At 36.8% G+C, this 26,633-nt stretch overlaps 1 protein-coding gene across 8 annotated transcripts in view; it reads right to left on the bottom strand.

Moving 5' to 3' along the window:
* The window catches only part of LOC113057699 (actin-binding LIM protein 3-like), a 60,064-nt gene that overhangs the window by 27,930 nt on the left and 5,501 nt on the right, over positions 1 to 26,633 (bottom strand). For 5 of the 8 annotated variants that reach the window (XM_026225182.1, XM_026225184.1, XM_026225186.1 and 2 more), the window contains exons 2-3: positions 23,606 to 23,746; positions 5,458 to 5,641 (exon numbers count right to left, since the gene is read on the bottom strand). In XM_026225182.1, the coding sequence (XP_026080967.1) occupies positions 5,458 to 5,641; positions 23,606 to 23,746 (325 nt within the window). The remainder of the gene's footprint in view (positions 1 to 5,457; positions 5,642 to 23,605; positions 23,747 to 26,633) is intronic. The other 3 variants (XM_026225183.1, XM_026225185.1, XM_026225189.1) reach the window with 1 other exon arrangement.

Raw genomic sequence — 26,633 nt, 5'->3', positions numbered from 1 at the left:
CAAAGCCTTAAATTAGTACAGTCCAAATAAAAAATGATCCACTCAAATAAATTCAGAATACTTACAAAGAAGGCTAAATTACATAGTAGAGAAAAGTGTTGGCAGGTCCTCACAATAAATGCAATCCTGATCTACACACACTAAATATCTAAAAGGACAACAGAAATAGCAAAATTAAGGTTTTGGTATTTTAAATTGTAATATTACTGTTTTTACTGTATTTTAATCAAATTAATGAGGTCTAGGTGAGCATAAACAATTCCTTAGAAATCTTACTGAACCTAAATGTTTGTACTGTAGTGTAAATGTCTTATATTGAAAAATCGGTATGTTCATTGACAAGTATGGAAATGGAAGCCAACCAAATAAGGATTTACTAATAACCGAAGGCAGCAGATGAGCGAAGGCATGACAGAGTTCAAGTAACATTTAACCCCAAACTGAGTTGAGGAAGGCCACATTACCCACAAGCATTAAACAGAGACCAGTAATGACGGCCCAGCTATACCTAAGCACACTGTCTTCCCTTCAGACACACTGAAGCCACAAACACCACTGAAATAAGTGTCTCACATCACATAATGACTTGACATTTTTGAGTGATGGGGGATAACAAGGGGCAATGTGGACAATGTGGGATCCCTCCCCATATTAGTTTTGCAGGTGAACAACATAGCTTTGCTAAGCCACCAGATACTCCAGGATAATCCAACCTGGACCTGCATGGAAATTCATTGTATATGGTCTTCAGGCTCTTCCTCAACATTATGGTCAAATCTTGTACCAAAGACCTCTGCAAACCCCGAATGACGCCATGTTCCACTGTATACACAAGAGTAGATTATGCTTTAATAAATGCATGTGTCTCTTCAGCACACATGTCCGCATGTCTCATGATAGCTTGCGTAATCCTTTGTGTCCACAGCACTGCTTTATCTGCTCAGTAATCAGCATGGCTGGAAGCTCCTAAACCACGAGACAAATCCTATTACAGTAGTCAATTCCTCTACTAATGCAACAATTATAAAACAATCCATTTACATTGAACCATGACCTTAGAGGAGCACAGGCGCTGCCACTTTACATGATTACTGAACAGGTCCTTTAAAAACAGGTCATGCATGACTTCTGTCACTGTTAACATTGATCAGTTTTAACATAGAAAGAACATTTATAAGAAATCTCACACTTTCTCACATAAATGCACACCAACACACTATTCACTGGGCTATGTGAAGTATGGCATGACTAACTCCTCCACTACTGAGACCACACACAAAGATGTCTTTGAAATCGAGAGTGAAAGTTGACAGGGTAAGTGGGCAGACAACAGAAGCACTTACAGAGCCCTTGTCAGACACATGGGTGGAATAATTCCTTTAGTTTCTGCAGTGTTTCAGTATAGCTGATGCCAATGAGAGCAGGATCTCTGGATCTAATCTTACACTCGCATATCCTTTATTTTCTTTTTCTATCTGTGTTTTATTCCTCCTCTTTCACACAACCTACTTTATTCTATATTTATATGTGTAAAGTGTGTGGGCTTTCTCATGAGGCTCTGTGCGTGTCTTTCCGTGCAGTCTTTGCATGACCTTGGCATTACCGCCACATCACACTCCCTCCAGACACACACAGCATTGGCAGCTCTTCCTGCTCTTTAAAAATGTAGAGTTTTCATGTTTTGCTGCATTTATTCTGTCCACGAACACAATCTTGCAACTCTTTCAGGACCTCAAAATTAGCCTGTGCCCTCAAACTAAAAAAATGAAGCCCTCTTTATCTGTAACAGTTATGCTCTTTTAGTTTCATTATCATGGCTTCATTGTTCTTTTAATTTGTTTCTCATCACTTTCCTATGTCCTTTGTTCTAGTTTTCCCGCCAGTCATCAGTTACCATGGACACTCATTAAACAGCACACCTGTTCACCCTTTAGTGCATTGTCACTGTGTATTTAAGTTCCTCTTTGTTCACCTTTCATTTGTATGGTATTGTTTGTGTGTAGCACTCTGTCTTACACACTTAAATTATTTAGATATTCTTTGTCGTTGGAATTTAATTAAATAAATAACCTTTTTTGTTATCATCTTCATCTGCCTGAAACATGACATCATCTCAGTGAACTGCAACAGTTCCTCAAAATATCAATTAAATGTCCAGAATGCTGTACAGAAATATGAGTTGTACCATCATAAAAGATTTTCAACATATAAGGGCTATACTAGACTTATGAATAATCATTGGCAGCAATACTCTGATGATAGCCCACTAAATCTACACAGATGGTCTAAATATTAAATGTAACATAATCTAGCTCTCCTGTCAAATGTTTACTTCTTGTTTGGGCCGATAAATGTTTAGGTGCTTCCTGCCAAGAGCATCCCATTGGGCCATTTACTAGCCCAACTGGCATTTTAGTCCAACAAAGCAATCCCAGTCCTCTATGAAAATGCCTTTTCCTACCCACATATGTTCATCAAGTGCTAACTGTTTTTCGGGTACTAATGAACTACAGGAGGAGGGGCAAGGTATTCAGTGGAACTAATTTCCTGTAGATCAGAGCAAACCAAACACACTGTAATTACAAATGGGATGTAACAGAGACATTAGCAGCTAAACTCACTAGTGCTGCAACGACGCATCGACGTCATCGATTACGTTGACTACAAAAATACGTTGACGTGCGTGAAATGCGTCGACGCGGCACACTGTTTGTTTACATCTCGCGTAATGGCATACTGGGAATGGAGAAAGTTGCATTCTATCAGAAAAACAGAGACCACTGTTATCAAAAGTATGGGAATACTTTAAACAGAGGACAAATAAAATGGCCCTTTGTTCCCTTTGCAAAACCGACATGATGGCACAACTGCGATGCGCAAGCACCTCAGAGGAAAACATCTTGGCGCTCTCCGGTGTTACGGTTTAACTGGTTACCATGTGATCTGGTGACCAAATTTCTAGTTCAGGTCTGATACTCTTGCGCTTGTGGCATTCTGAAAAGTTGAGATGTTTTTAACTCGATGCAGTGCGGATGCGCCTGGAAAAAACGAGCGCATCGAGACCGTGTCACTTCCATTATGATCACGCTTATCGTGCGCCTACATTGGAAATAACGAACTTGAGCGCGCAAAAGAAGTGATATGTGAATGGCCCCTTAAAAGACAGTGGCCGCGAGACAATGGTCACAAACCACAGAGCTACCCCGAATCAGCTCCAGAAACCATGCTAAACCATAGCAGAACCCTGACTACATTTTATGGTTTGTGATGCTAAAGAACATTTCATGACGTCTCAGACAAACTGTAAATTTATAGCTACAGTGGTTTAATTATAAACGCTATCATAAACTCATATTTACCATAGTAAAATATTTTCTTTTGCCTATTTATTATTTTATACTGTAAAAAATAGGGGTGCTCCGATCACGATCGGCCGATCGTTAATGCGCATCTCGTCAGTAAAGCCGGTTCTCTAATCAGAGTTTAATTCCATCAGGTGCATGATTTCACATAGAGCAGCTGTTACTACACAGAACCGTTGTTAATAGAGAAGATGCGCAAATCCACTTCATTTTCAGCGTTCATTGGCGCATCTTCTCAGTTAACAACGACTCTGTGATCGGAGCACCCCTAGTAAAAAATGAATAAAGGTTGAAATATAATATTAGAAGTTGTACATATATTTTTTATCCAAAGGATTCATTAGCTAATTAAAAAAGAACATTAGATCAATTATTTCTTGTAATAAAAATAATCGTTAGATTAGTCGACTAATCGAAAAAATAATCATTAGATTAGTCGACAGAAAAAATAATCGTTAGTAGAAGCTCTAAAACTCACAGCACTATAGTCCAGCAAAGTGTGTCCACATAGGCTTAACAAAGAATAGAAAAAAGGGAGGAAAAGCATATGAGAGAAAAAGAGAGCAGAAGTAATGTAAAAAAAAAGAAGCCTGCCAATGTGAACACTAAAGCAGTAAATGCAGAAAATATCCAGTTCTATTAAACCCATTTTTTTTTACTACAAAATAAGAAAAATAGAGGTAAATAACAGTTTTTTATTGTTGGCCAGACATATAATGTGTCTCTGCAGGGATATCTTACAGTACCTCTCAATTTCTTGCTAGTCAGTCTGAAAAGACCACAAATAAAAGACAAGAGATGGTGTTTTCAACCACTGCATTTAACTACTCTTCATTTGCTCCTTTCAGTCTGTGAGGCAAATATTCACCTCTAGCCTCAGCAGTTTCTCAATTTACACTTTTCTTCCCTTTGCTGCTTGCTTTCTGGGCATTATTGCATATTTTAAACTCCAAACCACAGCTTTCTTCCGCCTTGACTCATGTTACAATATCCTGCTTCGTTCTTCATTGATCGCTCCTTCTCCACTTGTGGTATTATACTCTCCAGGGCAATTTAGTCAAGAGAAGAGAAGAAGCCTACACACAGGGTCCAAAATAAACACCCTACAACCAGCAAATTCAAGTAAGAATGGCTTTGACAAGTACATTAAAGTTATTAAATTAAACATAATGTATGCATTAAATCACAAGAACTATACTTTGACCCTGCTGTTTTAATATCTGAACTAAACAACATGAGTAAATCAATTAAAGATAAACAAATGATCTGCTAAAGATAAATGATGATTAGAAATGCACGTGGAATATTTCACTCAACTCAAACATGAAGGAAAAAATTACATGCATCATGAAGACATATTTCAGTGTACAGTGAGAACTAATTTTGTATTATGTAAATTTTGGCCATAAATGTTTATCTATAAAACTTACCACACATAAACTGCTTTTCAGTATATTTTAATTCAATCATTCATTCATTCATTCATCTATCCATCTACTCTTCCTATCATTACTGATATATGCAACACAGTTTACACCTGGTAAGACTTAACGGCAAGTCAATTTTGTAAAGTAAATTTACAACAACAACAACAAAAGTAAATTTTGGGCGTATGGATAGATAAACCGTGACACTGCATGTCTGCAGAAGAGGTTATATATAAAACACTGTTCTACTTTGCCCTGCTGATAAGACAGAATGTGGCACAAGAAATCAGAGTTTACTTGTACCTTTCTACATATGGTCCATCAAATCCTTTTAATTCAATTAAACTGAAGATATTCCTTAAGCCTAAACCTTTTCACCCATCACACACCCTGAATTTCTTTCAAAGAAAATTATATAAATATAAGCAGTCTTGAAATGTCATTTGACTGATCAAATTAGAACCGAAACTAACTGTAGTATAATTGCTTAGTATATAGACGTGTGGGGGTGCATATAGCTGTCAGGGAGTGAATAAATGAGATTCAGTCATCAGCACATTAGTAAATGAGCATCATTTACCAGCAACCCACCAGCGTTCCTCACATTTAATCTGTCTGAAGGGTCTATTTCCATAATGACATTTCAGTAGTCTGTATAGAGGGCTCACCTGCATATGCTGCAGACGAAACACTGTGGATGATATGTGCGGCCCAGAGCAGAGACCACCTCCCCTGAGATAAAGTCCTCACAACTGTCACACTTTGTGCCGTACAGGCGCTGGTAGTCTGCTGTGCAGATGTACTCGCCACTTTTCTGGAAGAATCCTGAATGTGCCAAATCACAGCCACATACTGGCAGAAAGAGATAGAAAGGAAGAGGAAACAACATGAGATCATTTTTCCATTTTTGTTTTTTCAGTACAGGAAATGACAGTGAGGGAAAAAAAATGGTATCAAGGAATGTTGCAAGCCAGGATTGAACTTGTGATACCTATATGAGCACCACATAGTACACAAAGTGATAAGTTTTTTTTGAAGCTACTTTCAAGCAGATGTAACAATAAACAGTTTCTGTTTAAAATTCAGTTTTTGGGATGCTGATCATAGACTTGGAATTACAAGTGACACATAAACAGCCATTTTCAGTTGGAAGTGTTTGTTGTGGGTAATACCGAGCAATGTTACGATAGTTAACTAAAACTAAAACCATAAAGCAGTTCTTGTTACTTAAAATAAATTTGCTAACAAAATGTAAAATTAATAGAATCCAAATGATATTGAAATGACCCTGATACTGAGAAGTGTGACAATTTACAGTGACGCAGTACAATCATTGCAAAATTAGAAAATTAGCAAAAGAAGGTCAAACATAATTCATTAGAGATTAATGACGCACGTAAACTTAAAAGTTCTGAATTTCAATTCTTTTCACAAGGAAAGGGATTTACTAAGTTCAGTTTACTTATATGAAAGCAAAAACATCTCAAAATCACACCCGACATAAAATAGATCCTGCAAGGTGGTCATGGAATGAGGATCTGTGTGGCTTCCTGCAATAATTAAAAGTAATCTGAGGATCATTCTTTTAGCACAAATGAGGAAAAACACTTCCTGAGCATTTTGTTTCAGCTGGACCTAAAAGCTTCACAGCAAAAACATCAAAAACACACATACACAAAGCAATATGGCAGTGCCTTCAGTTCTTACAGACCACTTACTCTTACAGTATATTGTGACCGCTATATGTAACTATTTAACAAACTGAAGCCCGGGTGAGATGTGACACCGTAGCATGCAGCATGACCGTTTCTGCATGCATGCCAGAGATCACATACTAGCATGCCTGTGAATCTCCCTGATCTCAGCAGAATTCATATGGCATACTGTTACAACATCATACACACACACACACTCAGTCTCTCAGCCCTCAGCATCCATCATCTTTGCAATGACCGCTGTTATTGGCTTGTGGAATTGGCAATGATTGCCTTTTGCAAAATGCGTCACTGTACCGTAAATCATTAATTCAAAGTCAGACATCCTCCTAAGTCATTCACATGTCATCTAAGTCCTGAGTTCGAAGGAGACAGGAAAGAAAATATTCCTATGAGGGACGTTCTGCTGAGGTCATTAGGACAAATGGTAGTAAATTAGGAGATTAAATCTGATGCTCGCTGATTATGATAACGTCTCTCTCTGACTGAAAGAAAACATAAGAATGCAGGAGTGAAAAGACTTTATCAAAGCGCTCATCTGTCCCGAATTATGCGATCACTATGTCATTGAGCTGCTGGTGTGACTATGAATAGCTGCTAGAACTGGGCAATATATCAAAAATTGACAATATATTTGCAGTGGATCCAAAGACTCAGTTAAATAAACTTAATAAAAATTGCTCAAATGTTTTTTGTTCACTTTTAAGATGTTAAGTCACACACACACAGTATATAGATAGATAGATAGATAGATAGATAGATAGATAGATAGATAGATAGATAGATAGATAGATAGATAGATAGATAGATAGATAGATAGATAGATAGATAGATAGATAGATAGATAGATAGATAGATTATAATGTTAAATTATAGATTGCCAAATACTGTGATTAGGTAGGTCATAAAAAGAATATTGCTGGTAAGATGTACGTCATTCCAGAAACTGAATGACAACCTAACTCTATAAAGGAATCTGTGAATAGAGGCAGAGTAAAAGAATAAAAGATGCCAAGAGACTTATCAGAATATTATATCGCCAGTGGGCACTAGGACTGCTGCAAAATCTTCACTGTGGGCCAGCAGCTTCAACAGAACTGGGATTTCTACAGAAATCTGGAGTCTTTGGCATTGTAACCACATGTGCAGGGAAATTATAGCCCTGCTGTGAATGTCTGTGTGTGTGTGTGTTTAAGACAGACTCTGTGCCAGGCAGCCACATTTCAGACAACCACAAAACAATGGCATGTTGCTTCAAATGGCCCAACTGGATTGAAACCCTGCAATTACAGAGAGAACTCTGGAACACATGACATCTGAAGCCTAATGAAAAAAAAAAAAAAAAAAAAACTCTTAAGGCCTTTTCAACTCAAACAACTTCCAGAGACAGACAGTATTAACATTTCTGCTTTAAAAATGCAAAAAAGCATGAACTGTAATACAAAAACCATGACAGATGAAACAAACACTATAAAGCAGTCAGAAGCAAACAAATAAGAGACAGCAGAAAACACAGAGTGGGATCTCATTGGGGAAGTTGCTATGAAACTGTCAAGTTACAATCTACCCATATTTTTAAATCGTAAGCTATAGTTTATTTTAAAACAGTAGTTCAATATAAGCAATTGATATATACAATATACTGGGCACCATATCAGTATCGGCTGATATATGATAATATTTACAGTTATCGTTATCTACCAAATAAAATTTGCCTGATACATTAAAGCACATAAATAATTTCCTTCAGAAACACTTCAGATGTGCACTGTGTTCACCACTGTGGTTTTGAAGTGCTTGAAATATGATTGGAATCACTTCGAAAAGGAAAATAGAGTTAAGTGCAACCTGTGCCCATGATATAGGCTACATAAAATTATAATGAGAACATTACTACAGAATAATGGAAATCTTTGTGTGTCTGTGTTTTAGAGCGATGTTACAGGATGAGCTCATCCACAATGAATCTACACTTTAATGACTATCACAGTGAAGTTTGCTTGTGTATTTGCGGCCTCATATGCAATTGTATGTTGTAATATTGTGCTTATTTTATGGTGACTGATTGGTCAAAGGTCACTGTTCTGAGCTTATGCACTTCAGTTTTTTTAGTTATTTGAGAAACATTATTTGTGAATCATTTTAGCAATGTTCACTCAAAAACTGAGGTGCATCAGCTTAGATCAACGAGGCCTATGATCATTCATTTCCAAAAATAAATAGAAAATGTAGTAATTGAAAAAAAGTTGACCAGGAACACCACAAGAACTCTGGTCCCAAGAAATCCCAAGAAATTAGGATTTTTACAAGAATAAGCATTACTCTCACTTAAGGCGAAAGCCACAACCTTGAATAGGTATTTTTTTTCTTCTGAAAAATATTTAAACGAAAAAAAAAAAACACAACAATTAAGTTAGAAGTGCACCAGTGGTACTTTTCTTTAATTGTCTCTATTTCAAGCCTGAATGTCAGAGAAAAGCTGCTGCTTAGTGAAATGAGGACTCATTATCCCATCTATGATGCCGCTGGCTCATGGAGTTCCCAAACCGACAGCTCTTCACTGAGATATAGCAAACAGGCATGCACACTGGGCCACGTGGTATGGAGAGAGGGCACAGGGTAAGAGGGTGAGACGGCATGAATGAAGACCCAGAGGGCCCGTGATTTGTTCTGGAGCCATGCCTACTTCCACAAGGCAATAATCCTGAGCTCAACTGGATAGATGAGGATGATGGAGCTCTTCGAGGCTCAGCATGAACAATATAACCAGAGGCCTTTTAGAAAGAGATGAACCGGTCACTGCTGGTCCCTGCAGAGGCGCTGAAAGGCCAGATAGAGTAATGAAGTTCTTGTGGATATTCAGACTGCACTGTGATAGCACATTAAGAGACTTTATTTAATATATTTCTTTATCAATGGACTGATTAACTGGTGGAATGCAAGAACAACGTACCTACACCACTTATATAAAATAGAGAAATTAAAAATGCAGATTTATTTCCCTCTCACACCATTTCCATAGGATTGTGCCATGAGCATGAAAGAATGAGAAAAATCACAACAAAATATAATTAAGCAAATGCATTTATGATTGCCCGAAATGGATTGGTCAGAAGAATCTAAATGCCTTTTAATGGAGTGGTCAAGTAATTAATGAAGAACATTTCAGTTCTGATAAATGGCGCTTAGAACCGCAGTTCATTGGCTGAGAGATTGTTGGGAGGGACGTCCTCTTTCACAGTTGCCATAGGAAACCTAAACCTTCCACGGTTGCCCTAGAGACAGCAGGGTCCCATACAAAACGCCTGAGGTGTGAGATTGCTTATTTGTGTGGCTGTCCAAATCACTTTTAGACAACATGCGAAGATCATCTTTGTGTCATGTGGAAGGCATGACTAATGTCAGCTCTAATAGTAAAGTCTATATCAAATTGGTGTTGTGTGGCATCCTTCAAGTTGGCTTCAGGATCCTGTTCTGAGGTAGAGTGTGTCTGTTTGGGCTGGTGGAAATTGACTAGGGGTTTTGATGGCTTGGAGTAACTGCTGTACATGTTTAAATTAGGAGCACATGGAGAGCCAGTTTAGCCCTCCTAAATACCAGCTAGCTTCACTAAAAACTGTTACTGACGTTCAGTTATTCAGATGATATTTGAGAGGAGTAGAAAAAGCAAGTTTTATAAGTATTGTAAAAACTAATAAAAAGTGAAATGGTTAAATTATAAAGATAAAATAAGATCTATGGGGTCTGTCAAAAACAAATTTGAGAGGGAAAAAAAGTTTTGTCATTTGAGGGAGTTATGATAAACACAATACAAATAGATGTGGAGTTTAATTTATAACATTTCAATTGATTACGTTTCTCTGTAAATGTATATACAGATACTTTTTTCTAATAATATTTAAACAATTTGAGGTGAGGTGAGGTGAGGTGAAGTGACATTCAGCCAAGTATTGTGACCCATACTCAGAATTTGTGCTCTGCATTTAACCCATCCGAAGTGCAATCACACAGAGCAGTGAACACACACACACACACACTGTGAACACACACCCGGAGCAGTGGGCAGCCATTTATGCTGCGGCACCCGGGGAGCAGTTGGGGGTTCAGTGCCTTGCTCAAGGGCATCTAAGTCGTAGTATTGAGGGTGGAGAGAGCACTGTACATGCACTCCCCCCACCCACTATTCCTGCAGGCCCGAGGCTCGAACTCACAACCCTTCAATTATGAGTCCAATTCCCTAACCACTAGGCCACGACTTCTGGCTGATCATCATGGAGTACTTTACATCAGAAACACCTGCTCTAAATCACAATATTCTTAAAATTAAAAAAAAATTATATATATACAGCAGAACTGATACGTTAGCTTGTTCAGGGAAAGTCATTTATATATCTACTGTTTCTGAGTCTCATCCTCTCTCTCTCTCTCTCTCTCTCTCTCTCTCTCTCTCTCTCTCTTTTATTCACTGTGTTCAGGCATTCGCTGCTCAGAACTGTGGTCATTAAAACAGAACTGATAAAGGACCAGCGGGAGGGATGACTGATTATGTATTTATCAGCAGCCAACAGATGCAATTAAAATTCCCTTCTTTAGGACTTTCCAGTACCCCGGAACACTCAGTACACTCCTATTGCCCCTTCTCCTCTACTCCATGCTTCAACTCTCCAGCCTTTTTTTCCTAGGATTTTCTTTTTATTGCATCAAGTGTTACAATTACGTTTTATCATATTTAGTTCCTCAACACATGGCAAGGTAAGTCAGTGACAGGTGAGTCTCACACTTTCTGTCACTGTTGTCCTCTTTTACAGAAAGCAAAATATTATAAAGTTACTACACTTTATATAAATAGTGGTAGCACTTTATTTTACAGTCCTGTTCCTTATGTACATACTATGTACTTATTATAGTAATTACAATAACTGTGTAATAACTACTAACCAGGAACCTACTCCTAAACCTAACCCTACCCCATGTAGTTAACTTGTGTTACCAGAACGTTCTTGGATAAATACTAGAGGTGGGAATCTTAAGGCGCTTAACGATTCGATCCGATTCCGATTCTGGGAGGAACGATCCGATTCCCAAAACGATTCTTAATTAATTATCCTGCTGTGCAAAAAATACTCTAAACTTTTTATTTTAACCAAAATTGGAGTTACTATGTATATAGTTAGAATATCTGTTTGACAGTATTGCCAAATTAAAAATGATTATGAATATTTCTTTTTCAATACTTTTAATTTATTAACAAAGTTATTTTCAGGATTAATAAACTCTGAATGAATGGTAAGCCATACAATTGCAATGAACAATCACTTGTATGACAGGGAGAATTAGGGATTCTAAGATGTGATCTTTACACTCACTGTAGAGTGCGGGCACAGCCGTCTCACTAAAATAATGACGCGAGGGCAAAGTATATCGTGGCTCAAGTACCTGTAACATCATGCGAAATCCTTGGTTTTCCACAACGGAGTACGGGCGCAGATCTTTGGCAATAAAACCCGCCTCTGATCGGGTAATTCGTTTTGCCTTTTCAGAATTCGGTGGAAGCTTTGCTACTTGATCCAGGGTCCTTTGAATGCAACCGGGAGTGTTCGTGATTGCAAGAGAATGCTGTTTCTCCAGCTCTGAGTGGAACCGCGTAATATGTTTCTTCATGTTAGTCGTGTTGCCGAAATATTTGAATTTGGCGCTACAGACTTTGCACACAGTATGGCTTTTATCAACAACACCTTCGGTGTCTTCAGAAAATCCAAAATGTTGCCACACATCCGATTTTAAATGAGATGGTGCAGGTCGTAGTTTGTCCATTTTATCTTAAACGAAGCGAATTCACCAGCATATGAACGGTCGTCCATCACCGTCTTTTTTGTTTGGTCACGTGAGTCTTGACAGCGCTCGCATTTGAATTGAACACAGAATCGATTCTGAATTTTTGAGAATCGATTCTGGATCGTTAGATAACGAATCGCGATGCATCGATGCATCGAGCTTTTCTCCCACCACTAATAAATACACGGTAAGTACACTATAAGTACATGTTAGTACACGTACTGTAAAATAAAGTGCAACCTAAATAGTTATACTTTAGTGGGGTTCAAAAGTCTGAGACTATCAGGAAATATCTGGATATGTACATTCGAAAAATAATTTAAACCTGGTGTGCTATTTCTAAGGAAAATAAAAACAGTTGGAACTCATTGTATGTGAGTATTTAAATTTATATATAAACAGTGATCTATAATACATTTTATACTACATTGTCATCAGCTATCTCAGTACAATTAATGATTATGCCAGTTATCTCACCTAAATGGTTTTGGAGATGATGCTTGGTCTATGACAACGGTTCCCTTCTCTTTCTGCCCACACCTGTCTGTGCCTCTTTCTACCAACCGCATCGCTTCTGTGCTACCTTGCTGGTGCTGATAGGAATCTCATCAACTGTAATTAATGTGCTGTTTTGACTGAATGAAAGATGGAGTGAGAGTTTAGTGAGAGAAGAGGAAGCGATTAGTCCCCTCAGGGCCCTCCACTGAGCAACCAGATGGTCTTTTGTGGAATCAGTGAGTAACAGCAAGAAATCAAGAGAATGACAACAATGAAATTATGCATATGTTGACAACAGATAAATACATACAAGGAGCTGGGGTTTCCTCAGAAGTGAGATTAACTCTTAGGCATTTTCCCTTAAGTACTTATCTTCTGTACTCTATCTAAGGCATAATTTAATATTCCCAAGCACCAGTAAAAATGCAGTAACTAATGACTTGTGGGCTGTACCCACAAAGATTCACAAAAATCCACCTTTTGGTTATCTACAGTTTTTTTTTTATTATTATTATTCTGCTAATGTCACTTCTGTACATCCAACCAATATACATACAAACCATATGTATACATAAACTGTCACTGTATCCCATTGAATAAATACATATATAAAACATTATAAGCTTATTTTGATCATTATATTACTATCCAATAAAATAGGAGTGATCTATCAAAACAGCCACTTCTAACTCTTTTTACAATAAAATATTTGATACAATAAAAATTATATTAAATATTAAAAATATTGAAGTAAATATACAAATATTAATTTAATAAATATTCATTATATTATTTTATAGTACTGCATACTATATAGTGTAGTACAGTATATGGTATAGTAAATATTATCATAGAGCGTGATGTTATTCTACATCTAATAATATAGAAAGAAATATGACATAAAAAGAACCTAACTACTTTAACTTGAATAAAGCAGACATTTTACTCAATTAAAAAAATAGAGGTTATCACATCCTGCCAAAATGTTAAAACCACATCACTGCGATCAGCGTACAGTTTCTCTGCACTCAGTGAATTCCTGCTTCCAGTTCAACCCCTAAATCTGATTTAAACTGGGTGATATAGTGTTTTCAGCAGGTCACGCTCTGTTTCTGTCTCACTCGAAGGCTGTTCAGCTGCTTTCATTAACCCACTAACCTCTCTGAAAAATGCCTAATGATGCAGGAGCCTTTCAGGTATAATAAGACAGGCAAAATTCATTCCTCCAATCCAAGCTTAACCTCACTGGTTTGAGCTCTTTTAATCTATATTGATTTAGACTAACATTTTCTCTGACATGAGCCATTTGGCAAACACAAAGTCACATGTATATTAATTCACAGGTTGTAGAATAAATGCATATTACTTTATTCATAATAAATATAGATGGCCCAATTTCCAGTCTGGGGTTTTGACATGTGCCAGGCTAATCCATGACACCTCATCTAGATCTTCAGGAAAACACAAAGGAAATTCAGTCTCTAATACTGCCACTGTCCTTTCATCTGTGGGAGAAAGTCTCCCCAGCAACTATCGCATGGGCTTAATGATTGGACGGGTATATGTTGCCATAGTTACGAGAAGCTCCCATCCTGCTCAGTCTTCCTCCTCTAGCGGCTGACAACTCGGAAAAACAGGGGCTCCACACATATACCCTCACAGCTGCTTTATAATACACAAATAAAATAGTCTCGAGTTCAGAGCACCTCACATTTGATTATCCAAATGTTTGTTTGCTTTACCAGTTTGACAATTACATTTATGCAAAACACCTATAGTTTGAGTTCAGTTAATTTTGCCAAACAAATTAAATTTGTATCAATCTGTATATGTTAGGGGTGTAACGGTACGTGTATTCGCAATGGACCGTTTCGGTACAGGGCTTTAGGTACGGTGCACGTGTGTACTGATTGAAATTAGTTACATTTTCGTGTATCCAAACGAACATATTAAGTGGCGGAAGTCTCCGTGTTCAGCGCAAATCCCGCCCTGCACCTGATCCTAAGGCCGGTGACACACTGGATGCATGACGTGAGCGTGGCGTTTCTGCTGCGTGTCAGTTGTGTGATGGCTGCTTCGCGTTTTCTGTATATATATATATATTTTTTTAAATATGAGCAGGCCTACAAGCTGGGATTGGTAATGCTGCACTGTAATCATAGTTATTTATTTATATTTTTCGATATTTTTTATTATATGATACTGGTTTGAGACTGAGATTATTTTATTTAGTGGAGAACTTTGCAGCAGTATTTTATTTCTTATTATTTTTTTATTTTATATATATTTTATTAAAAAGTATTTAAAAAAGTGTAAACAAATAGTAAAAAAAAGTTTATGGTAATAAACAACCTGCAGTTTAATGTTTGCATTTCTTTCCCTTATACCGAAAATGAACCGAACCGTGACTTTAAAACTGAGGTACGTACCGAACCGTGATTTTTGCGTACCGTTACACCCCTAGAATATATATATATATATATATATATATATATATATATGTGAAAGTGAAAGTGAAGTGACATTCAGCCAAGTATGGTGACCCATACTCAGAATTTGTGGTCTGCATTTGACCCATCCGAAATGCACACACACAGAGCAGTGAACACACAAACACACACCCGGAGCAGTGGGCAGCCATTTATGCTGCGGCGCCCAGGGAGCAGTTGGGGGTTCGATGCCTTGCTCAAGGGCACCTAAGTCATGGTATTGAAGGTGGAGAGAGAACTGTACATGCACTCCCCCCCCACCCACAATTCCCGCCGGAACAGGACTCAAACTCACAACCTTTCGATTGGGAGTCCGACTCTCTAACCATTAGGCCACGACTTCCCCCTTCCCTTATATATATAAAATCTAGTATTTTTTTCAAATTCGATTAGGTTGATGAGACTAGCATGTCTTTATAGAAAGAGATCTGCATATGCCTGGAGGAAGAAAAAAAAACTACATTTTACACAGCCAATTAACTCTCAGCTTTTAATAAGATCTGTTTTGACAGACATCTTAATGACCTGCCAGTCCTGTTCAGAAGAAGCAGTGCTGAAAAGCATTATTTGATTTGTAAAGTAAACTAAATGCTCACAGCTCTGAAAAGAATTTGTTGACAATGACAAAACTGTAGACATCTATGTTTATTCAGCAGTAAAATTCCATGAATTTGACCCTGAAATGACAAATAACTTGCAGATGCAGACGACTTGCTTAAGAATTTATTAGGCATCCACCAATGCACCAATAAAAACTATTTTTATGTTTTGGCCAATATACTATAAACTTAATATTAAAATTCTATACTATTTTGTCTAAATAAAAAAATAAACCAAATTATTATTTTTTTTAATCAATCATTTTAAATGGTAAAAGTAAATGTAGTCGTCCCAACATTACAATGTACAGTATGAAAAATGGATAATGTTTTTAAAGATTAACTTTAAGTGAGCATATAATGATGGCAAATGTAAGATAAATGCCAAAATAGGGAAAGGTACATATCCTGTAAATATCCAATATTAAACAATACAATTTCTGTAATGTAATAAACATTACTCCAAGTTGTCAGATTTGAAAATCTATACTTAACTGGTGATTGCTTATTGCAACTTTTTCATTAAAAAAAAAAAAGACAAACTTTCTCCCTCTTGGAAGTCTAAGCACTTCTTTGCCAATTTGCTCAGAACCATGTCCTTATCACAAAGAAGAGCAATGGAGAGAGAATGGAGCTCAAGTGGAACTATAACTTAAAGGGATAGTTTACCGAAAACTGAAAATTCTGTCATCATTTACTCATCATTTCATATATTTTGAAACATGCTGGCAACCAGACAGTTTTGGTTATGAACTTGTCCAATAAATGGATAAAAACACTGAGGGATTTCTCAAAATATCAAATTTTATGCTCCACTGAAGAAAGAAACTTATGCAGGGGTGAGGAAATGATGTCAGAACATTACATTGTTCTGTGAACTATCCTGTCTGACAGTTTATTGATGGTGCTCATACAGTACTTGTGAGTCACTCATGAGCTGCTCTATTTATTGTTGCATTACATTTGACTCAGACATTCTGTCAAGAATTCAAATCAAATGCTCCACACTTCGAGTTAAAAAGCAGCAGATTTGCTTACAGAAAGACCAGAAAATGTGTGTTTCTCTCTTAAAGTATTTATCTTAACAACTTTCATTCAGTCTGCTCAATTTTCCATATGATGAGCATTTAAAAATAATTGCAGAACATCTGAAATGATCTACTTTAAAAGTATACTTGTGTTACCCTTTAAATCACTTATTTAAAAAAAAATTATGTAAGCAATGATATCGTTACTTTTCTAAGTGCTGTACAAATACATTTTGGGGCCACCATTTGTCTCTATTATATCAATAGTTGCACAGCTGTGTTCATTATCTGTTTGCATCGATGTAGGAGAGGGAGAAGAGCCAACTAGAAAGCTAGAAAGGCTTCAGGAGGTCAGGACAAGAGTGTGTCTTCCATTCCCCACTGAGAGCTGTTACTCTCCAATCTGACTTTTATTTGAAAAGGGAAAATAAATGCACAACCAAATAGAGATTTAATGAGTTTTCTGTGTTGCCACATCTAACAAGATAGAGTTAGCATGTTGCTAAGCTAATGGTGCAGCACTCTAGTATGAAATTATCAATGTATTTTTTTCTCTCACTTTGTCCACCATCCTGGAATTATTACCTTATCTACATGTGACTCTGCCTTAATAATGAGTCAAAATGTGTATAATATTTAAAGCAGTCTTTGCATCAGTAATATATCAAAAATAGCTTTAAAAAGCTGTCTATGTAGGCTACTCACTAGGTTTTTTCAAATGGGGAAGGGCTGTCATGATTCCTCTGTCAAATTGGAGGACTTAAATATAAAAAAAATCCCCAACTGCATTTTGCCCATGCAGATTAACCAGCAAAATACTTGAAGTGGCGCATTCCACGGACAAGAATTCATGAAAAGGCTGCATAAAATATTAAAACCATTTAAAATCATAATTAAGCATTGTGCAATTTTGAATTCACAAAGGCTATGATTAAATTAAACAAATATATGCTTGTTTTATTTATATGTGTGTAGGTTAGGTGCATCTCAGAGGGGCTCTGTTCAAAGTAAATGTTGCTCCACACAAACAGTTTACATTTATACACGGACCATCTTAAACAACATCTTTGCATTTGCTGTGAGTCTGAGTTGCTTGTAGTGTTCATCTGGGAACAATGTGCACCATTCTATCAGATTTATAAGGAGAATAGAGGAGAAAACAGCGAAGAATACATCATCTTTCTAAATATGCTAACTGTTCATCGAGACTTCAAATTAAAAATTTAAACCATCACCCTGAGCTTGCATGTTTTGATATCCACATATTTCTTGTAAGAAATTACTGTAGTGGCGGTAGCATTACTATCATAAAGAAGTGGCCAAATATTAAAGATTAAAGTGGACATTTAAATTAAATGTTTAGTAATTTTAAACAGCGATTAAATTGCGCTGTAAAGTGTAAAAACAATCGTCAGGCCGTTGACACCCTCTGCAGGCATTTGATATAATACATAATGTACATAAGTTATGATTATTGTTTTATTGCATCATGTATTTTAACTGTTTTGTTTAATAAAGCCATATGATTACTTGCTTTTTATATATGATTTGAATCAATTATTATTGCCTCATTGGTACTAATTATATATTTTAAGTCATCATAAAGTCTATTGTTTGCTTAGGTCTATTTTTCTTACCACAAAAAAATTATCAGATTACTCAATTAATCACCAGAATAATCAACCGACTACTCGATTACCAAAATAATGACAACCCTACAATGGAGTTTATGGCCATTTATGTTTTAATGTGGATATTTGCATGCATACACAGGAAGTGAGTACTACTATTACCCCTGACTTCCCCCCTCTTTTACATAAACTAACTACCGGTGTGTCCTTGGAAACAGCTGGTTCTCTCATACCTGTGTGTACAGCCCCCGCCTATTTTCATGGTCAAAGCCTGTGTAAATTCCCCCTGAAATTATCTCCACTGCCTCAGCTTCAGCTGTATCTACATGACCTTGGCACACATGTTTCTTCCTGTGTGCTCGAGTGCTTGCTGTTTCAATTAACTAGACTATAATTCCAAAGGCATCTCTTTTTTTCTCCCCCTGTTTGCAAAGCCATGTCGGCAAGTAAAGTCAACCAAAGTAATCTACTTGCAGGGCTCCAGAGTGCATTTTGCGAAATTTTTGTGAGCAGTCGTATTGGCACAACCACCATGATGTTCAACTCATAAGCACTGCCATTTCTGTTGCATATGAGAAACATCAAACGGTAAGCAAAGGCAAAACTAAATTGTATAACTGCAAACTTAAACTTAAACATAATATATTTTATAGGGGTGGGAAAAAAAATCGATATTGCAATATATTGTTGTGCTCTCTGTCGCTATAAATAATCGATACACTAACGCCCAATATCGATATTTTATTACAACACAAAATTATTAATTTACCCATTGTCAGTGTCACTGTCACTACCTAATATCTACCATTCTGTTTGCGGGGGGCGCTGTTCGAGTAAATAGGGGTAAAGTGGCGCAAACAGCGGCCGGTGAAGAACACAAGTTAACTAACAACAACAGAGAATTGCAGAAAAAAAAGAGAAGCGAGAAGAATGGCGGAAAACAATAAAAAACTAATCAAAGACCCACTCGCTAGTTTCCACTCTAAAGTGTGGAGACACTTCGGGTTTTACTTGACAGTCGACGGAAAGGTACCTGTGTGTGCAAGGGACTAGCGTGCCATCAGAGAGAATCTTTTCTACCACCGGTGACATAATCTCTGCTCAGAGGTGTGCTCTTACATCTGAGCATGCTGATCAGTTAGTCTTCCTCAAGTATGGCGTGCCGTCCGGTCCAAAAATAAGGCTACTGATTTGTCTCGAGAAGAATATGCCTTGATGTGTCCACTGTTTACAGTAACTTACTACTGACGTTTCAGTATTATGGTTTACACATGTTAATGTTCATGTTGTTCTGTAATGTTCATGCACTTTTATCTGTCTAGATGTACAGTGTTTACATTTAAGACCAGGAGGCAGTGAGTTATTATGCAAATGCATATTTCAAATATAGTGGTGTATATTTGATTTATTGTATTGGTGGGATGTAATCTGGCAGTAGGGCTGTCACTTTTAGTTCGAAAATCGATTGCACAATCGATGGGACCAACCAAAAAAGTTTCGAAAATGAAAATAGGAAATTGATTTTAATCAAATATGTACACTATTAATTTTAAAAGAATTAAACAATTAAAAAATATAGATGTAACAAAACTCACAAACAAGCAGAAAAAGAAAATAAAGAATTCCGAAAGTGCAGTATGCATTGTGAAAGCTAGATACCAGCAATTTTTACGCGCCTACAAGACCCAGTGACGTCGAAAGCGACCTCTCTGTGTTTACACCAAACGCAAATATAGCGTTTTCTGGTAAAACACACTTTAAGCTAAGGAATAAGGCTGAGAGCTGTGTCTTTAGGAACTTTCAATGTCTTGGAAATCGTCACATAGCCTTAGCCTTTCTAAAGTAATACAATATTTATTCTATTTAGCTTTTTGTGAGATCTCTGTTGACATTTTTGCTGCTCAACTTCAGCACATGCATGGGCTAACTGTATGTGTAACAGCTCAAGCAAATTCTGTTTTTAATAGAGTTTCTAAAGGCTTAGTTGTGTTTTGAGACTGTTTTATTCCCCACCATGCAAATAAGTTATTTAAAAACAGCAATGTTGAATAGGGGTTGAATAATTATGACATAGCAGTATTATTAAAAAATCTTATAACTCAGAAATATTACATTATATATTGACCATATCACTTTTAATATGCCAGTGAACTGTTATAGATGCAATTATTTTATCCTGGTCACTAAGCACAGCATTTTGACACATTTTTGCATGTATTTGAGCATTTAGGCAAGCACCTTGAGCTAAATGATGACTTTACATGTCCGTGTTCCATCTCTAAGCGCATATCTCTTCCTGAGGAGGTTCTCTTTCATGCTTTTAAAAACATGTAATAAATATACTTTTATAAATAAAGCATTTCCCAATATGCAAATGTCATGTAACATGATTTTACTGATTTGCACAGGAAATTGGTCTTTTATGGAGGAACGAAAGCACAGCGCTGCAAAAAGGGGCGAAATGGGGCGCAATAATCGTTTTATCAAGATTATTGTATTTTCATGATTGTTGGAGGCCAAAATCGAAATCGAACCGTTTTTTCAATTAATTGCACAGCCCTAGAGCATCATCCGCATTAAGTATGTGTGTAAGTTACATTAGTAAACAAAATCCACCATTCATTAATTGATTTTTGCAATCAATGAATGAATGGGGGATTTTGCACGATATCAAATGGCGACTTATGCATGATATCAAATGCTTCTGCAGATTTATAGCACTTCACCTGTGCATTGCGAATCACACATATGGCTTTGTTCTTGGTTCTCATCAAAAGTATCTCCGCCATGATAAGTGAAGAATGAATGAGGGTAAATAAGGGTGACATCTAGTGTAGAAGAGTAATGATAAGATTCAAGTTAATCAGATCTTGTTTTAAATGTGTGCTGAAATTAATACCAGAAAAGATAGATTCAAATTCAAAAGATCTGATTTAAATGTTAGTTCACCAAAAAATTTAAATTAGCCCATAAATTACTCATTACTTTCAGACGAATCCAGTCGGAGTTGCATAAAAAAAATTATTTGATCTTTCAAGCTGTTTAATGGCACTCAGCAGGTTTTGCAGTGCATCAGTCCAAAGGAAGTAAAATAAAAAGCACCCATCCAATAAAAAAGGACCTCACACAGCTCCGGGGTCTGAACAAAGTCCTTCTGTAGCGAATCGATGCGTTTTTTACATTTAATTGTACACAGAAGCAGCTCCAGGCTGATGATGTATGAGGTTGGCATTGTGCATGTGCCGGTAAGTCTCGTGAAAACTAATGTTTGTTAACAGGAGCAAAGGAAGCAAAGTTACTTTAGCAAAGGAAAACCAGTCTCCTCTTGGCTTATATCGAAATCCTCCAAGAATCTTCTTTACAAATCCTTGTTTTGTACTTTTAATTAGTGACTTGTTGTTTTGCTTTGATCTCTCCCCAGCACTTCTGCGTTCGTCACTTCTGAGCGGCGCATTCGCAAAGCTGACCTCATATGTAATTCCCCCGGAACTGCTTCCGTGTACATCAGTGAGCTCAAGCTAGATTAAATTGATTACTGTATTTTAAATATGTTTTTACAAAAACACATCGATTCGCTACAGGAGGACTTTGTTCACCCCCCATGCCACTAGACATTTCACTTTGAAAGTGTCGCGAAAGAAGTTAGAACCAATGTAATCTGATTTTGCAGAAATGTCACCACAAGCACATTTTTCCATTGAACCTGTATTAAATAACTCAGTAAACAAACAATCACATCATGGGCATACAAATCAGCCACGTTTTTTTTTAGCTTCAACAAAAGGGCTGAAAGCAGACTGTCACATGTTTACGAACTCCAGCAACTGCGACTCCACTGTGGCCCCTCTGACCTGTGACAGTCCATGCGGGGTTTCCTGTGAAACACCCCACAAATGTTCTTTGTCCAATTAACTGGGGCTCAAAGCCCCACAGCTCATCATCACACTCAGTTCTCCCATCCAAACAAAATTCCCAGCACGCACGGAAACCAAGCCTTCAGTCACAGGACTGCAACAATGAAATGGCAACAATGCAGGAGATATGAGCTGCTGAAGAAGCATTTGGACTTCCTACACACATAGAGCACAGTTAATACACACAATTATACATGGCAAGAATCGTGAGATAAGGGGTGGGGTTGAGTTAGAGGTGAAATATATTATCGCTTGAGGTAATTTTTATGGAAGATATAGGCAGCGATGGGAGAGAGGGTGAATTGGAGAGAGAGGAAGCAAAGGGTAAAAGGACTGTTATTGTTCAGTAACTTCATTTGCTCCAAGGCAACTTGTGATGTCATAATGGTGGGAGGGAAACTGCCATTCTCTTTCAATCGCTCCCACCCTGTCTCCATCTATGAGCCCCCCCAACTATGCCCCAGGGTTTATTGCTATTGGCTGTCGGTTTGATAGTGTAGCTGAGAATAACCACCAACCAGGGGAAGGGTGCCCCTCCACACAGTTTCCACAGCAACCCCTTAAATGCCATGCAGGGACCATGTGGCTACACCAGTTTGGGTGCAAGCAGGTAAAAGTATACAACCTTTTTTAAAGCTCATTAAACCACAAATTAGTCTTTCTCTCAAGGGTTTCACTTCCACATTATTCATCTTACATAATCTAAAGGTGACAGTACTTGGTCACATCATATTCACATTAGTTTTACATTTAAATTTCTTGATGTCACTAATGTCACTGATAATGGAGGGCAATGTCATGGGGCATCACTGAACAACCATCTTGACAATGTGAGGCCAGTGGATCTCATTGCGCAACAGGTCCCTACTTCAGACAGCCACATCATTAAATCAGAAATCCACTACTTCTAACGACTCGAGCTATTAGGTCAGAGGCAGAGAGCTCTTCTTTTTTTCTTAATAAAGTGCCATTATGAAACAGAATCTATTGGAAATTGTATATCTGAAACAAATTCAAGTCAGTATGCAAGCTTTTCCCTTAATTAAAACATGACTCTGAGAGGTCACAGAGTTTACATTGCATTGCATATGGGCAAAATACTCTTACCTTGGCAGGTGAAGCATTTGATGTGGAAGTGCACATGCTGCACTCGTACCACCTCTCCTTTACACACCTCCCGACAGCGAAAGCAGTGGATTGGTCCGGAGCTCCGTTCACTGCTGCATGAGCTTTGCTGATAGGGTACTACTAGGAAAAAGACAAAAAGACAAAAAGTGACGAACATCAGATGACATTGGTTACTGGCTGATATTAGACTTTTTATAATATTTTTTTTTTTTATTAATTAATTACTATTTATTATTTTTGGTTGACACAGAATCAGTGTTAACAAAACAACAACAACAACAACATTGTTGGAGTACCAAAATTATTACAATTAAAACTGAAATAAAAGTAATTAAAAACTTTAACAAAAATTACAATGAAGGTAAAACATTTAAAAATAAGATTGAATTAAAATGATTAATTATTAATATAAAATTATAATACAACCACTAATAATTTAACCCATACTTTTTATCTAATAATACTATTAAAATGTAATTTAAAAAAATCTCAAAATGAATTTTTCATACTTTAATATAATGTTGTAATAAAATGTTGTGATGGTTTTAGAAAAATATTTTAGGGACGAAAAAACACATTTACATGACCTATTTTCTTTTTTACATTTTCTTGTCCATAAAAAAATAAATCATGACAAAATAGTAATCTTTAAATATCAGCCATAACACAAAAATAATTACTAATAATTAAATAATTATAGCCTTACCTGTATCAGCCAGAGTTTCAATATTGGTCATGCTTTGAGTACAGTGTTTTAAGATAAAAGTGATGCATTTTGCATTGTGAAACCAAAATTTGTATTTGTAGTACCAGTATTACAGCTGTGAGTTCTGTGTTCATCTTTATTATGGGCCTGAGGATTACCCTAATAATTTCCTTTTCTCTCTCTCTTTCTGTGTATTGATGGCTGGAGGTTTTGTGCTGATTGCCCTCATATTAAAGATGCACAACAGGCATTCAAACACTCAGTCAGTGAATAAATCAATTACTGTGCAATCACTGTAGCAAGTGTTGTTCCTGCTTTAGTCTAAATGGATTTAACTGGGGGAAAATGTTGAAGACAGCAAGGGTGCATGCCCTACCCTGATCTCCATTGTTTCAGCTACAATGCTGGAAGCAGGGCAACACTGTCGGGCCTGTGATCAGATTCATCAGCACCATGTTCCCACAGCTCCCTGAGAAACAGAGCTAGGTGACCGCTATGAACACGTATTAAAATGGGTTTGCACTGGTAGAGCATAAATGGGAACTCCATTTTAATGAGGGTTTTGTGTGCATATTGGAAAAGACTTAATCGAGCGAGCACAATATTTCAATCTAGGAAGTGATACTGATCAGATAAACTTGTGCTGGAAATAAAAAAAAAGAAATCGACAATAAATCATAATTATAATGAATATTTACATTTTGTAGCAGATAACCAATAAACAGCCAATACTAAAATTATCTGAAACAATTTTTCTAATAAATTACAAATAAAACTCTAACAACTAAAATCAATCATTTTAAACGCAAGTGAAATTATAATATAGTGAACAGAATATGAAATATTCATTTTGAGATTTTCGAAGTGTTAAAGTGATAAATATTATTGAAATATCTACGCAATAAACACTGATATTGATATACCGGTGCAGAGGGCAGAAACGAGCTTTTCCACAGCAAAAACAATGTCTTGTATTAAAAGGTATTAAATTTCGACAATAAACAATAAAAACTAAATCATCAATTTAGATGCTGTGACTGAAATTAGGCATCAAAACATTATAATGAATCGAACACAAAAAAAGATTATTTTCATTCTGAGGTTTGCTAAAGACTACATTCAACAGTGTTATTCAACTACAAAAATAAATAAATTGAAATATCTCTGCAATAAATACAAAGCACATTGGTAAGTATCTGAGAGCTGAAAATAGCATTTTTTAATTCAACAATCAATGAATTATACTAGAAAATCACTTTGCATATTTTCAATCTATTGTAATAGTGGATTTCATTGACTTTTCTTCTTCCACAGCTGAAAAACAATGATCCATTAATGCTGTTATGCCTCCTCCAGTAGCTCAATCTCACATTGGTAATATAGTAAGCACTTATTCCTTTGGCAGAGAAACACACTGTCTGGCCGACTTCCAGAGCTGTTTTCTGAATTCTCTTTGTGGCCCTCAGCCCACAGTCTTTTGTCAGTGTAGAGGACAGTACAGTTATGATGCTGTTAAAAGCAGATAACAGCCACACAAGAGAAAATAAGATGTTTTGTATTATCACAAAACCAGGAGCATTTATGGTATTGCATGAGAGCTATTTCCCCCAAATCATTGCTTTTCTTTGTACCTAAAAGACTGCAAACACCCCATAAGCTGTCACATACAATAATGCACAAATAAACAGAGGAGACAGCTCAGAAGAGAATAAACTACATGCCTTTAAAAGACAATGTGTCTTTCAGGCATCATTCATCTGTCATTTGTGGGTATAAAGGAAGGTGGGTGTAAACAGGCTGTGTAATCCCTGCTAAAGTAGCCTATATCACGTGCACAGATATCAGGGGAGGACATGCACACAGGATTAAAGGTTTTAATGGCACCTACATTAGATACCTAATGATAGCATTCAGGTTTCAGTGGTAAGTATTTCTATAATTTAGCTAAAATCTAGATTCAAATGAATTTAAAAAAAAGAAAACGTCTATTATTAATACAGACTTGACAGTCTTCACAGTTCAAATAAAAACACCATCCCCAAATCCCAAAATAGGTCACTCTGAGTTTTCTTACATTTTCAATGACTTAAACATGTGTTGGAGATTCAGAGATGCCTAGTTCTTTTGAGAAGCTTCAGTGTAAAAATGCTGAGCAATTCTGTATAGCAAAGGTCCAGTAACATCCGGCCGAGGTGTAAGGTGATAACCACAGGACCTAAGGGGCCGTTGCTATTTCTGCCCTCAACGGAGGAGCCTCCTGTGGATTATAGTCACACAGGATTGTGGGAGAGTGGAGCTGAC

This window comes from Carassius auratus, chromosome 39, assembly GCF_003368295.1.
Source record: "Carassius auratus strain Wakin chromosome 39, ASM336829v1, whole genome shotgun sequence".
Classification (NCBI taxonomy): domain Eukaryota; kingdom Metazoa; phylum Chordata; class Actinopteri; order Cypriniformes; family Cyprinidae; genus Carassius; species Carassius auratus.
Note: the sequence above shows the minus strand (reverse complement) of the source record. Positions and strands in the feature narration are given on the sequence as shown.